General features: G+C 34.5%; 1 protein-coding gene across 5 annotated transcripts in view; it reads right to left on the bottom strand.

Annotated features, from left to right (window-relative positions):
• Positions 1-14,361, bottom strand: part of olf413 (DBH like monooxygenase olf413) — a 945,383-nt gene that overhangs the window by 160,997 nt on the left and 770,025 nt on the right. For all 5 annotated transcript variants that reach the window (XM_067787443.1, XM_067787440.1, XM_067787441.1 and 2 more), the window contains one exon: positions 1,562-1,731. In XM_067787443.1, the coding sequence (XP_067643544.1) occupies positions 1,562-1,731 (170 nt within the window). The remainder of the gene's footprint in view (positions 1-1,561; positions 1,732-14,361) is intronic.

Consider the following 14,361-nt stretch of genomic DNA (forward strand, 5'->3'; position numbering starts at 1 on the left):
TCTGTGAGCTCTGCTCAGCTGAGTATAAAAATCGTACGTTCGTTTCATTATGAGGTTCCATGTACCATATTCGTAAAGTGTTCCACGCTCAACGTTTTTTTCAAGATTCGTAATTGCTATTTAAAGATAATAGTAAAATAAAAATACAAAAACAACAAAAAAATTGTTTACGAATTTTGAAGAATTTCAAGGAAGTATTTGAAAATCACCTAATTTCTTTTAAGTATACAGTTTACAAAGACTTTACAGCCATGTCCCATATGTAAAACAGAAATAGCTTACCACGTTTAAGTAATTTCCATAGCCTAAGGTATATCTAAGGTCGCTCATATTAGTATGATACACGAGCGTATAGGACACGATACAAAATGGCTAACATGAATCATATATGATACATGGGACAGGGAACCTGTTATTCTATTTTTAGTACGTACGTCACCGCATTATTATTGCTGGTATTTAAAAAAATGCTATCGAATCATGAAAAACAAAATATAGTAAAAGGGCGCATCCTTTTTATACCAAGCTGTACTTGTACACAGGGTATTATAACTTTGATTGGATAACGGTTGGTTGTACAGGTATGAAGGAATCGAGATAGATATAGACTTCCATATATCAAAATCATCAGTATCGAAAAAAATTTGATTGACCCATGTCCGTCCGTCTGTTCGTTAACACGATAACTTGAGTAAATATTGAGATATCTTCGCCAAATTTGGTACACGAGCTTTTCTGTACCCAGAATAGATTGGTATTGAAAATGAGCGAAATTGGATGATAACCACGCCCACTTTTTATATATATAACATTTTGGAAAACACAAAAAACTTAATTATTTAGTAAATAAAACACCTAGAATGTTGAAATTCGACGTGTGGACTGATATTGAGACTCTTGATAAAAATATGAAAACAAAAATGTTTAAATGGCCGTGGCACCGCCCACTTGTGATAAAATCAATTTTACAAATATTATTAATCATAAATCAAAAATTGTTAAACCTATCGTAACAAAATTCGGCAGAGATGATGCCTTTACTATAAGGTATAATTTGAAGAAAAATTAACGAAATAGGTTAAGGACCACGCCCACTTTTATATAAAAGATTTTTAAAAGGGTTGTGGACGAATAAAATAAGCTAGATCTTTGCAAAAAAGAGCTTCATATCAATGGTATTTCATTTCCCAAGTGGATTTATAACAATAAATAGGAAAAACTTCAAATTTCCAAAATGGGCGTGGTACCGCCCCTTTTATGACTAAGCAATTTTCTATGTTTCGGGAGCCATAACTCGAAGCAAAATTAGTTCAGAATATAACCATATGTACATATATGTATTATTGCGCAGCCTTGTAACACTATTAAGCACAGAAAACCAACACCCGAACTTAGACTTCCTTACTTGTTGAGTTTCAAATACATTCAAACGCACTCTAGAAGTAGACATATATTAAAAAAAAAAATATTTTAAAGACAAGTCTTGACTTTGGGACAGCTCTTTCTACTAGGTGTTTGCATAGTTTTCGTGTACAATTGTTGCAAGTATTTGATTATGTACCTGTCGCAGTTTAACTTCTTTGCCTATTTTGTGAGTTCGCATCATCACTGCAAATATGTATATACCATGTGTCGGAAAAGCATAAGCTGTGCAGTCTTCAATGCACTGTCCTTCAGAAATTACCTTCTTTTGACCAGGTGGAATTATATGCCTCCAATTCGGGTCCAGTCCTACGAAATTAGTTAAAAGAAAGACAATAAAAGATATGAACAAAATAATCAGGAATAAAGTGTACTTCGTAATGTACATAGTTTGAAATTGATATCGAACATTTTTTGTCAAATCACCATGGATGTATAGCCCTTCCTGAGTTGAGATATTTCTGAACATATTGTGGCGAATGTTAGCAATTTCGATGCGTCACTGTCAGTGCTGCCAGGATAGTTTCAGAAAAAGGGATAGATTGACAAAAATAAAAAGCTAAATATACATTTTTAAGGCTAACAAAATAAGCTCTTTAAGCAACTTACGTCACTTAAAGTCTTCGCGTGACCTGCGCTCATGCACCCATGCATCCCTGCAAAAAATTCCTTTACAAGCATCCCTGCTGTAATTGGAACTTCGAATGCGACATTGGAATTGCTTCCAGTGTTGCATAGTATATAGTCTATTGTCACTTAATTTTCGACCTCTTTCATCAACTACCATCGTCGAGGACACATCAGAGTCAACGAAGTATTATTTTGAGCAAATCACCGCCGTCACATCAAGACGACCAGGTTTAAGAGGATACATCTTCAGCGTCAGCACATCTAAGCCAACGTGATAAGTATCTCACATCAATCTATACATTTTGTACATTTTTCCCAAAATCCCAAAACTCCCGGTTCCATTCCTGTGAATTCGATATACATACATACATATGTGCATAGGGTCACTCATGCACATATATAGCTATATACAGCAACATAAATCATCGTTTATATATTTTTCGATTTACCTAAATTGTTACCTATTTCATGAATTCGAACATTTTCTTAAGTCGATAGTTATCTGGTTTAACTTTCATCATTGAAGTTTGGTTTACTTTAAATTTAATTCATTACATCTTCCTTTGTTAGTTCATAAGTTGTTATTGTTAATAAAAAACCTGAATTAAGTGATAGGAAGTTTTACCCATCAATTCGGAATGCATACCCTGCGTGAGTATAATTCCCAATTTGCATTCAGGCACACCCCTAGAATTCAACATGGTCCTTGCGAGCCAAATTTGAATGGCAACACCGCATGTTCGAATTCATGGAAATTAGTAACAATTTCCAACACTGCATCCATTTGACAAGTGTCTCTTCCTCTTTTCTTTAAAAACTTTTGGCAGCCATCGCGGGAAGCAGCAGCAAAAATCAAGGAAAAAAAAAAACTAAAACCAAAAAGTGAAATTAAACTAACTTAACAATTTTAATATCTTTTACGTAAAAAAGTAAAGTTTAAAATTAAAGTTGTGAAAAGTAAAGCAACTAAAAGCTAATTAAGCAAACAAAAGGTAATTGAAAGCTGCGCTGCACAACGAGGGAATTATATGAATCAAGACGCCACCAAAAGAATTTGCTGCGTCCAACGGGGGAACACCCAGCATAAAATCCAAGGAAAGGTATTTCAGGAGCACCTGCGCCCAACGAGGGATTTGTAAATTTTTCCAAATTTATTGTGAGAAAGTGCGAATTTTCAATTACCGTTTTTCAAACGGTAAATGTATATATGTATGTATGCAGGTTCACCGAATAACGGAAAGAAACATACATATATACATATTTTCGCCAGCACCACTCGCTGGGTAGACATATTCATACCTTTGATGGTGAAACTTGCTGCTTGCGCCAGCGCTAAGAGTCCCACAAAGCTAGCTTGCATTCAGACGTATAAAAAATCAACCCCTTAGTTAGACCTCAGTTTTCACAAACAAATCCCTTACTTTTTCATAACCTTCAACTAAAGTAAGGAAAAAAGCAAACTCGTTAATTTTTTCTGCTTGCGTCGGCGCAACAAATTATTTTATCATCAAATTAACATAAACACAGTGAGAAATCGGGAATTTAAGAAAAAATAACATCAGCTAAAGCATTTATTGAAAGTTTTGCGCAGTTTCGCGGTGAGACTTGCTACTTGCGTCAGCGTTAAGTCCACCACATCCATTCGACGTACATACGTACATGAATCAATCAGTTTTCGTCCCAAAATTCATTAGTATTTCTCAGTAAATTTCTCATATAGTAAAAATTCTCGAATCCATAAAAGTTTGCGGTTCGGCAGTTGCATATAATTACGTTATATGCAAGCATATCCGACATAACCTAAAGGAAATAAGTCAAAATTTGCTATCGAGAGTATACTTGTGGTTTTCAGTCGGAATACCTGGAGTATTTACAGATGAAGTAGAAAAAATTACCAAATATTTTAAACCCCAGGAAATAATAGTGACGTCTAAAAATATATTTGCGTTCATACTTAGCCGTTCAGTGCCATCCATACCTGCCCGGTTTCATTTGTGTTAAGGGTTACTTTGCGGTTGTAAAGCCAACACCCGAGCACACATCGAGTACCTCATCCACATTAAATCTACGTTGGCATCGGATCATCCGAAGGAACGATACCCAGAATATTCAAGGACAGTAGGGATTTGAAGCGCTGCTTGCGCCAGCAGAAGCTGCAGTCAGCAAGCGATTTGTACCTTTACGACCGCAACACACCGTAGACTTTTACAAAGTTACTAAATTTTTTGGTTCCTCATCACCAGCTAGGAGTAAAAATTATCAATATCCCGTATTTGAACTCGACCACCGTCAAATCTTGTTTATTGCAACAAATCCATCTAATTTATCGTTTTGCATACGTATATTTAGTAGTTAGATTGCTTTATATAACCACGTATATAAACTTCTGGCAAGCTACATCATTCTGACTATATAATATGATCATTGCATAATGTGACTCATACGTGTATAGATAAAAATAAGAAAACCGATATGAAATTAGCTAATTTAATAAAAATTTTGCTTATTTACCTGTTTCACTTAAGTTATGGAACAAGTTATCCCTATAATCAATTTATGAATCAAGAAAAAAATATAAACAGCTTTAGAAATTTTGAAAATAGTAAACAGACTAGTTTTGAATAAAATATTCCAAAAACTTCATTATGTTTAAAAATAAATGTAACAATTCAATTGTTAGATCAGAGTTTTCCTGAGCTCAACCCCTCATTATTAAAAACAACATCAACAACAACAACGCAGAGCCCTGGGGGGATCTTTTAGCCCTGGGGGATCTTTTATACCAACGATCCGCGATCAAAGGAGTGAGTCACATGGTGTGAAAAAAGTGAATACACCATTCTAGAGGCTATTGACAATTTTAAAGAATTATGAGTTGAAAAGGAAAAGAGAATAGGAGACATTCTTGAAAGCCCAAAGGTTTTTTATAGACATTTCAATTTAGTTTACGATAATTGTGAAATAGGAATTAAATGCGCTTATTACAGCAATTATATACAGCGTACTTTAAATATTTATTGCTTTGAATTTCCGGAAGACAATACGGAGACATTACATAAACGAGAAGCATTATATGAGCACACTTCGTACGATATAAATTGCATATGAAGGTTCAGTAATCACAAACATGTGTTCGTCGTCGTCGTCGTCAGCAGCAGTATACATATTTAATTTTCTGAAACAATTTAAATATATTTTACCTGAAGAGCAGAGGAAAAGACTTTTCGAAATTCATTCAAAAATTGAGTATTGAGATAAATGAAGTAAAATAAAAAATCATTTCGGTGAACACTATGAAAACTGTGTTTGGTCTAATTCTAATAGCACAGATGGCCCAGACACTTGCAATTGCTCACACCTAGAGCGTTTGGATGAGGAAGCCTACAAAATTATGAACACTTACACAAAATATTTATAAAGTAGCTCTAAGCAATATGGATGATAAGCGAATTGTACGAGAAAATCATATTGATACTTATGCTTATGGTTATTTCGAAATCTTATAGTAGTACTTTACTGTAATACATTTAAGAATAAAATAATAAACAATTTATATTTTATATAATTTATTTTTATTAAATACAATTTTTAAACATAATTGATCACATATTACTGTGTTGTATTTTTCTTTCTGCTCATAAATGTAATGTAAACTAAGAAGCGGAAACGGGAGCGGAACGCTGCCAAAAGAGTTGCATTGTGCTTTTGACTTCATTAGGCATTCGATTAGCTACTAATGAAATAATAATAGATTCGAATTTTGTAGGGAAGATTGAACTCAATAAGCGTCTTAATGTAGAAAATTGCCTTTATTATTCAGTAAGCCGTCTGTGTGAAAATAGTATTATGCTTGCATTATTTGCGGGTTTTCATCAACCTAATCCTAAAAATAAAGGGCTTTAGTTTGTGAAAATGGAAAAAATAAAAAGCGCAGGGTGTTTATTTGCGTCAATACCAGGCCCGAAGAGACGGGAAGGGGGGGAGGGGGGATGAGGGGGTCATTACCCCCGGGCCCGGGCTTTGGAGGGGCCCGGGAATCTCAAAATGCTATCCAAGCTTTTTGCTTACAGAAAATAAACAAAACACACCTTTAATCACCTTTCTTATATAGCAATCATTTTAAATTTCAACAAATTTTAAAAATCTCTAAACGTGTCTGCACCCCGCATAAGGTGTTGTTGGTTTTTGGCGTTGGCTTTGTAGCATAAAGTTGAATTCGTTTTCTGTTCCAGCAGAAAAATTCGGTATGATGCAAATTCTTATACAGCGATATACATGTATGTATGTTTGTAAAAACGTTGGCGATAACAGTTTTTTGAAAAAAAAACCAGATATCTTTTGGGTTTTGGGAAGTGTTGGTTGAAAAATTGACCCTTTCGCTATTTTTTCCGCAGGCTCGAAAATTATTTTTTTGGGTATGCGTAGTGGAACTTTTTCTTCCTATTTAAAAATCGATGGCGCGATATCGGTTAATAAATCGACCCAGCCTAATACGTATGCATGTAGACGCTTAAATATACTTTGTATATACAAATGCATATAAATATGTAAAATATGGTAATTTGATTTTGAGAATTCGTTCATTTTAGTATGGGGGCCCGTATTTTTTTTTGCCCCCGGGCCCGGATTTTCTCTCGGCGGCCCTGGTCAATACTTTCTTTAAAAAAATTATAAAAATCGGTTTGGCACTTCTTGGGTTTATCCGTTACAAACATTGCCCATATAAGCATTTTTATACTCAGTTGAGCAGAGCTCACAGAGTATATTAACTTTGATTGGATAACGGTTGGTTGTACAGGTATAAAGGAATCGAGATAGATATAGACTTCCATATATCAAAATCATCATCGAAAAACAATTTTATTGAGCCATGTCCGTCCGTCTGTCCGTTAACACGATAACTTGAGTAAGTTTTGAGGTATCTTGATGAAATTTGGTATGTAGGTTCCTGGGCACTCGTCTCAGATCACAATTTAAAATGAACTATATCGGGCAATAACCACGCCCACTTTTTCGATATCGAAAATTTCTAAAAACCGAAAAAGTGCGATAATTCATTACCAAAGACGGATAAAGCGATGAAACTTGGTAGGTGAGTTGAACCTATGACGCCGAATGGAAAATTTGTAAAATTTTTGACAACGGGCGTGGCACCGCCCACTTTTAAAAGAAGGTAATTTAAAAGTTTTGCAAGCTGTAATTTGGCAGTCGTTAAAGATATCATGATGAAATTTGGCAGGAACGTTACTCCTATTACTATATGTATGCTTAATAAAAATTAGCAAAATAGGAGAACGACCACGCCCACTTAAAAAAAATTTTTTTTTAAGTCAAATTTTAACAAAAAATTTAATATCTTTACAGTATATCAGTAAATTATGTCAACATTCGACTCCAGTAATGATATGGTGACAAAAGGTACAAATAAGGTACAAAAAAAGAAAATTTCAAAACGGGCGTGGCTCCGCCCTTTATCATTTAATTTGTCTAGGATACTTTTTATGCCATAAGTCGAACAAAAAATTACCAATCCTTGTGAAATTTGGTAGGGGCTTAGATTCTAGGACGATAACTGTTTTCTGTGAAAAAGGGCGAAATCGGTTGAAGCCACGCCCAGTTTTTATACACAGTCAACCGTCCGTCCTTCCGCTCGGCCGTTAACACGATAACTTGAGCAAAAATCGATATATCTTTACTAAACTCAGTTCAGGCAATTATCTGAACTCATTTTGTATTGGTATAAAAAATGGCCGAAATCCAACTATGACCACGTCCACTTTTTCGATATCGAAAGTTACGAAAAATGAAAAAAATGCCATAATTCTATACCAAATACGAAAAAAGGGATGAAACATGGTAATTGGATTGGTTTATTGACACAAAATATAACTTTAGAAAAAAACTTTGCAAAACGGGTGTGACACCTACCATATTAAGTAGAAGAAAATGAAAAAGTTCTGCAGGGCGAAATCAAAAGCCCTTGGAATCTTGGCAGGAATACTTTTCGTGGTATTACATATACAAATAAATTAGCGGTACCCGACAGATGATGTTCTGGGTCACCCTGGTCCATATTTTGGTCAATATCTCAAAAACGCCTTCACATATACAACTACCACCACTCCCGTTTAAAATTCTCATTAATATTTTCATTTGATACCCATATCGTACAAACAAATTCTAGAGTCACCCCTGGTCCACCTTTATGGCGATATCTCGAAAAAGCGTCCACCTATAGAACTAAGCCCACGCCCTTTTAAAATACTCATTAAAACCTTTCTTTTCATACCCATATCGTACAAATAAATTCTAGAGTCAGCCCTGGTCCACCTTTATGGCGATATCTCTAAATGGCGTCCATCCATAGAACTATGGCCTACTCCCTCTTAAAATACTCTTTAATACCTTCCATTTTATACACATGTCATACAAACACATTCCAGGGTTACCCTAGGTTCATTTTCCTACATGGTGATTTTCCCTTATTTATGCACGCCTCTCAACTGAGTATGTAATGTTCGGTTACACCCGAAATTTGCCTTCCTTACTTGTTATATATGTAGTTAGTATAGATGTAATAAAAAGTAGGTAGGTACTTTGTGTGAGGATGCAAAGTTGCGCGGTTTTTGTGGGCTGCATGAAATAGCTTTTACCATAAATCACTTATCTCAACAATATATGCCGTAAGCGTAAGTATTTCATGAAATGTGAAGCGTCTAGCCGTCAAAAATGGGGCAGAAATGACAGTATATATTATATATACCACCGATCTCTATAATTTTTCAGACAACTACATATGTATGCTATATGCGTAAGCATCTGGTGAAATTTCAAGCTTTTAGCTGTAAAAATGGTACAGAAATTGCGAAAAGTTTCTTATCTGAACAGTCGGTCATATGGATATGTACCATCTATACGACCGATCTATACAATTTTTTCAGACAACAATTAATGCTCTACACGTGAGCATTCTGTGAAATTTAAAGCTCCTAGCTGTTAAAATGTGGCAGAAATTACGAAAAGTTTCTTATCTGAACAATCGGTTGTGGGGATATATACTATATATACGACCGTTCTCATCCATTTTTTCGGACAAAAATATGTGAAATATAAGAAAGAATATGGTGAAGTTTGGAGCTTCAATCTGATAAATTGAAGAAGATATGACAAAAATCCTCTTTTCTGAAAAATCTCAAAAATTGCAATTACTGGCATATGCTGATGACATTGATATCATCGGCCTAAACACCCGCGCTGTTAGTTCTGCTTACTCCAAACTGGAAAAAGAAGCGGTAAAGATGGGTTTGATGGTGAATGAGGACAAAACGAAGTACCTGCTGTCATCGAGCAAAGAGTGAGGGTATACGCGCCTTGGCAACCACACTAGGGTTGCAGCCATAATTTCGAAATAGTAAAAGACTTCGTTTATTTGGGAACCAGCATCAACAATAGCAACAACATCAGCACTGAAATCCAGCGAAGAATCAATCTTGCCAATAAATGCTACTTTGAACTAGGTAGGCAATTGAAAAGTAAAGTCCTCTCTCGGCGAACGAAAATCATACTCTACAAGTCACTTATCGTACCCGTCCTGCTATATGGGGCAGAAGCATGGACCATGACATCAGCAGATGAAGCTGCTTTGGGAGTGTTCGAGAAAAAAGTTCTTCGAAAGATTTATGGACCTCTACGCGTTGGCGATGGAGAGTACCGAAGAAGATTTAATGATGAGCTGTACGAGCTATATGCAGTCATCAACATGGTCCAGCGAATTAAAACGCAGTGGCTGCGCTGGCTAGGCCATGTTATGCGAATGAAAGATGATGCTCCGGCCAAGAAAGTGTTTCTATTGGAACCCGCCTATGGAAGCAGAGGTAGAGGGCGGCCCCCACTCCGTTGGAAGGACCAGATGGAAAACGATTTAAACTCCCTTGGTGTGACCAATTGGCACCGGTTGGCGGAGCGAAGGAGCGACTGGCGCGTTGTTGGACGGCCATAACCGTTTAGACGGTTAAGCGCCAATTAAGTAAGTTTGCATACAAACCGACACACGGACAGACGGACATAGCTAAATCAACTCTGCTCTTCATCCTGATCTTTTCGGTATACTTATTGGTGGGTCTATCTCTTCTCCTTTAAGGACTTACAATTTTAAGATACGTGACAAACTTAAGATACCATTTCATTTTCATCAAAGGTATAAACAGTTGTTCACGATCTGTAGCTGATACTTGTTATGGCAACGTTTCCCATATCAAATACACAAAACTCTGGACTGTGTTATAATTTTTATTTGGGAAATTTATGATTTTTCAAGTAAACATCAAATTCAAAACCTTGTTTTGTGTTTCACTTTGAATCTTAAATGAGTATTCGTTTAGTTAATGAGTAAATATTAATAACCTAGGTTTATTGGCATTAATTTTCCAACATAAGCTCTTTTCTTCTTCTTGAGATTGGTCAGGCCGTTACTGAGTTTTAAACGCACTAATGCACACAAATTTTTATATATTTTTAGCTACATGTATAGATAAGAAAGCTAGCGTTTGTCAGCTACAATACGAAAATGCAACTATTCCTCAAAGATATAGCATTTTCAGGTCAAATGAAACTTTTTTTCATTTTGAATGAAATTTTTTTCATTTTAAATGAAACTTTTTTCATTTCAAATGCAACTTTTTTCAAGTCATATGAAACTTTTTTCATTTCAAATGAACCTTTTTTCATTTTAAATGAAACTTTTTTCATTTTAAATCAAACTTTTCATTTTAAATGAAACTTTTTTCAAGTCAAATGAAACGATACTACTAAGGTAATTGTCAATATATTTATATCGTATTTTATAACGCTATTTATCAAATTTTTCTTTAGACAACTATTTCTAATTAGCCACATTGAAGGCTAAATTTTTGCTTAAATTTTCTTTGTGAATTTAAGCTGCAGTTAAGATCTGCTTAGTTTAACCTTGCCTTTTGATCGTTTCAATTTTTTAATAGATAAAGTAGCAGGGTTATACGCAAGGTAACTTACATACTACGTATTTTTTACTTGTATCTACTCCTCTTGTATATAAAGCACATTCTTCTTCTACATATACTTCGTTAATAACGTAGGCATAATGCAACGTAGATAACAAAGAGAAGAAACCAAAGAGCATGATGTGAGCGTATTTCCTATTCACTGTCTGGCACCCACTAACACATCGGTTGAATCCTCTGTATTATGCTTTTCTCTTTGACCAACGTCTTACCAAACAACATACATAGAACGATAGCAAGGTATTGAGAGGAACATTAATTTTACCAACTATATAGTAGATCATGTGGACTGTGGAGAGATCTGTTTTATCTATGCGGAAAAACATAACCATTGTTTTTGTTTTTATCGGCCTATTGATAAATGATTCAAGGTTCGATTCGAGTTCAAGGCCAGAACAATAATTTTTCTCTAATGATAATTATTGTTATTTTTAAATTTTTCTAAATTTGAAAAATTGTGTTTTGTTTTTGGAATAGTAAGTACACAATTTTTCAGACAAACCTGCCATAGCTGCGCAGATAGATCCATTTCAAAGGGTGCTAAGCCTTCATCATCAGTACGCTTTAGGCATGCTCCGCTAACCATTTAGCTATACAGCGGTGGTTTGTTTGACTGGCAAATTTGCTACTTCTATTCCTTTTTACCAATTATATTTATTCAGTGTTGCGCCATCTGGTGCAAATAACTGATAATGCTGGATTTTTGGTTTATTGTCAATTACTTTGTTTGACATTCCCAAGTGCTCATGGTTTACTAACAATTGTTTTTGTTTTTATTCAAAAAGACAATAAACAAAAATCCAGAATTATCAGTGATTTGCACCAGATGGCGCAGCACTGAATAAATATAGTTGGTAAAAAGGAATAGAAGTAGCAAATTTGCCAGTCAAACAAACCACCGCTGTATAGCTAAATGGTTAGCGCAGTATGCATAAAGCGTACTGATGATGAAGGCTTAGGCACCCTTCGAAATGGATCTATCTGCGCAGCTATGGCAGGTTTGTCTGAAAATTTTTCTACTTACTATTCCAAAAACAAAATACAATTTTTCAAATTTAGAAAAATTTAAAAATAACAATAATTATCATTAGAAAAAAATTATTGTTCTGGCCTTGAGCTCGAATCGAACCTCGAAAAACATAACCGTAAAAGTGATCTTTTCTACTCTATGGCGCAGTTACATTGCACTTCACTCGTTTGGGCCTTTGAAGACGTACATATATATTTGTTTTTATTCCATTATTTTTCATTGTATATTTTATTTAAATGTAATAATTAGAATATATATATTAGAATGGGTCGATTTGTTAACCGATATCGTGCCATCGATTTTTCGATAGGATTTGGGGTCAGGAAAAAAAGATTCACTACGCATAACCAAAAAAATATTTTCGAGCCCGCGAAATTTCATTTTTTTTTACTTTTTTTTGACTTTGATTTTTACGGGTTTTTTCATGACCTACTAAAGAAATTTTCGGAGATTAAGATTCCTTTAAACTATTCTGATATATTTCGTTGTAGTGCGAAAACAACGTTTATTCCAAATTACGGCCCAACGTTTCGCCAAATTTCCTTGGCATCATCAGGGGCGTAATATTTTTAGATGTGGCGGTTGAAAAAATTACAAATGAAAAATAAATAAAATTTACAAAAGTTACACCATTAATTACATATAAAATCGGTACCATCGATTTGTGGTACACTTTGTCACATTAAACACATGAACACTATAAAATTTTCATTTGATTGTATAATTTTCATGTATACCAACGTTTTTAGCGGACGTTTTTGGGTCGGACAGGGTATACATATGAAAATTTTTTTAGTAGGTCTTGAAAGAACTCTTAAAAATCAAAGTAAAAAAAAAAATTTTATTTCGCAGGCTCGAAAATTATTTTTTTGGGTATCCGTAGTGAAACTTTTTTTCCTGACCCCAAATCCTATCGAAAAATCGATGGCGCGATATCGGTTAATAAATTGAACCATTCTAATATATATATTCTAAGTATTACATTTAAATATAATATACAATGAAAAATGATGGAATAAAAACAAATATATATGTTTTCAAAGGCCCAAACGAGTGAAGTGTAATGTAACTGCGCCATAGAGTAGAAAAGATCACTTTTTACGGTTATGTTTTTCAGCATAGTTAAAAAAGATCTCTCCACAGTCCACATGCTCTACTATATAGTTGGTAAAAGTAATGTTTCTCTCAATACCTTGCTATCGTTCTATGTTGTTTGGTAAGACGTTGGTCAAAGACTAAAGCATAATACAGAGGATTCAACCGATGTGTTAGTTGGTGTCAGACAGTGAATAGGAAATACGCTCACATCATGCTCTTTGGTTCCATCTCTTTGTTCACTACGTTGCTTTATTCCTACGTTATTAACAAAGTATATGTAGAAGAAGAATGTGCTTTATATATAAGAGAAGTAGATACAATTAAAAAATATAGGTGCTTATTTTCAGTGGGTGGTAAAACTAGAGTATATAAATTGCCTAGCGTATAACCCTGCTACTTTATCTATTAAAAAATGTAAACGATCAAAAGGCAAGGTTAAACTAAGCCGACCTTAACTGCAGCTTAAATTCACAAAGAAAATTAAAGCAAAAATTTTGCCTTCAATGTGACTAATTAGAAATAGTTGTATTAAAGAAAAATTTGATAAATAACGTTATAAAGTACGATATAAATATATTGACAATTACCTTAGTAGTATGGTTTCATTTGAAATGAAAAGTTTCATTTAAAATGAAAAAAGTTTCATTTGACATGAAAATGCTATAGAGTCGGATTTCACTAGACACAAAAATTGCGGGCAGTATAAGTTATGGCACGTTGATAAATATTTGATCATAAAAACAAACCTAAATCCTTACAGCGAACCCCTAGATCCGAAACTGTTTATCCGTGTTCTTGTTGCTAGAGACCAATATTTTATTCGAACCCCAGCTGCGTTTAAAAAATCGGGGGAGCAATTCACGACATCCCCAGGGCAGTCACACATTGCGTGTTAAGCCAAAGAATGTAAAATGCAACAATAATATACTTTGCTATGGGCAAACAGATGGAAAATTATAAGTGCTGTCAATTTTGATAATTTCGTTTTAGTCAACATGAAATTAAGAACGCGCTTGCAATAGGTGCTTTCATTCGAGACGCTAATAAAGAGACAGAAAAATATGTACATACATATTTTTGATTTTATTACATTTTATTTATATTCAGCTGAACAAAGCTCACAGAGTATAATAACTTTGTAAA

This window comes from Eurosta solidaginis, chromosome 5, assembly GCF_040869045.1.
Source record: "Eurosta solidaginis isolate ZX-2024a chromosome 5, ASM4086904v1, whole genome shotgun sequence".
Lineage (NCBI taxonomy): Eukaryota > Metazoa > Arthropoda > Insecta > Diptera > Tephritidae > Eurosta > Eurosta solidaginis.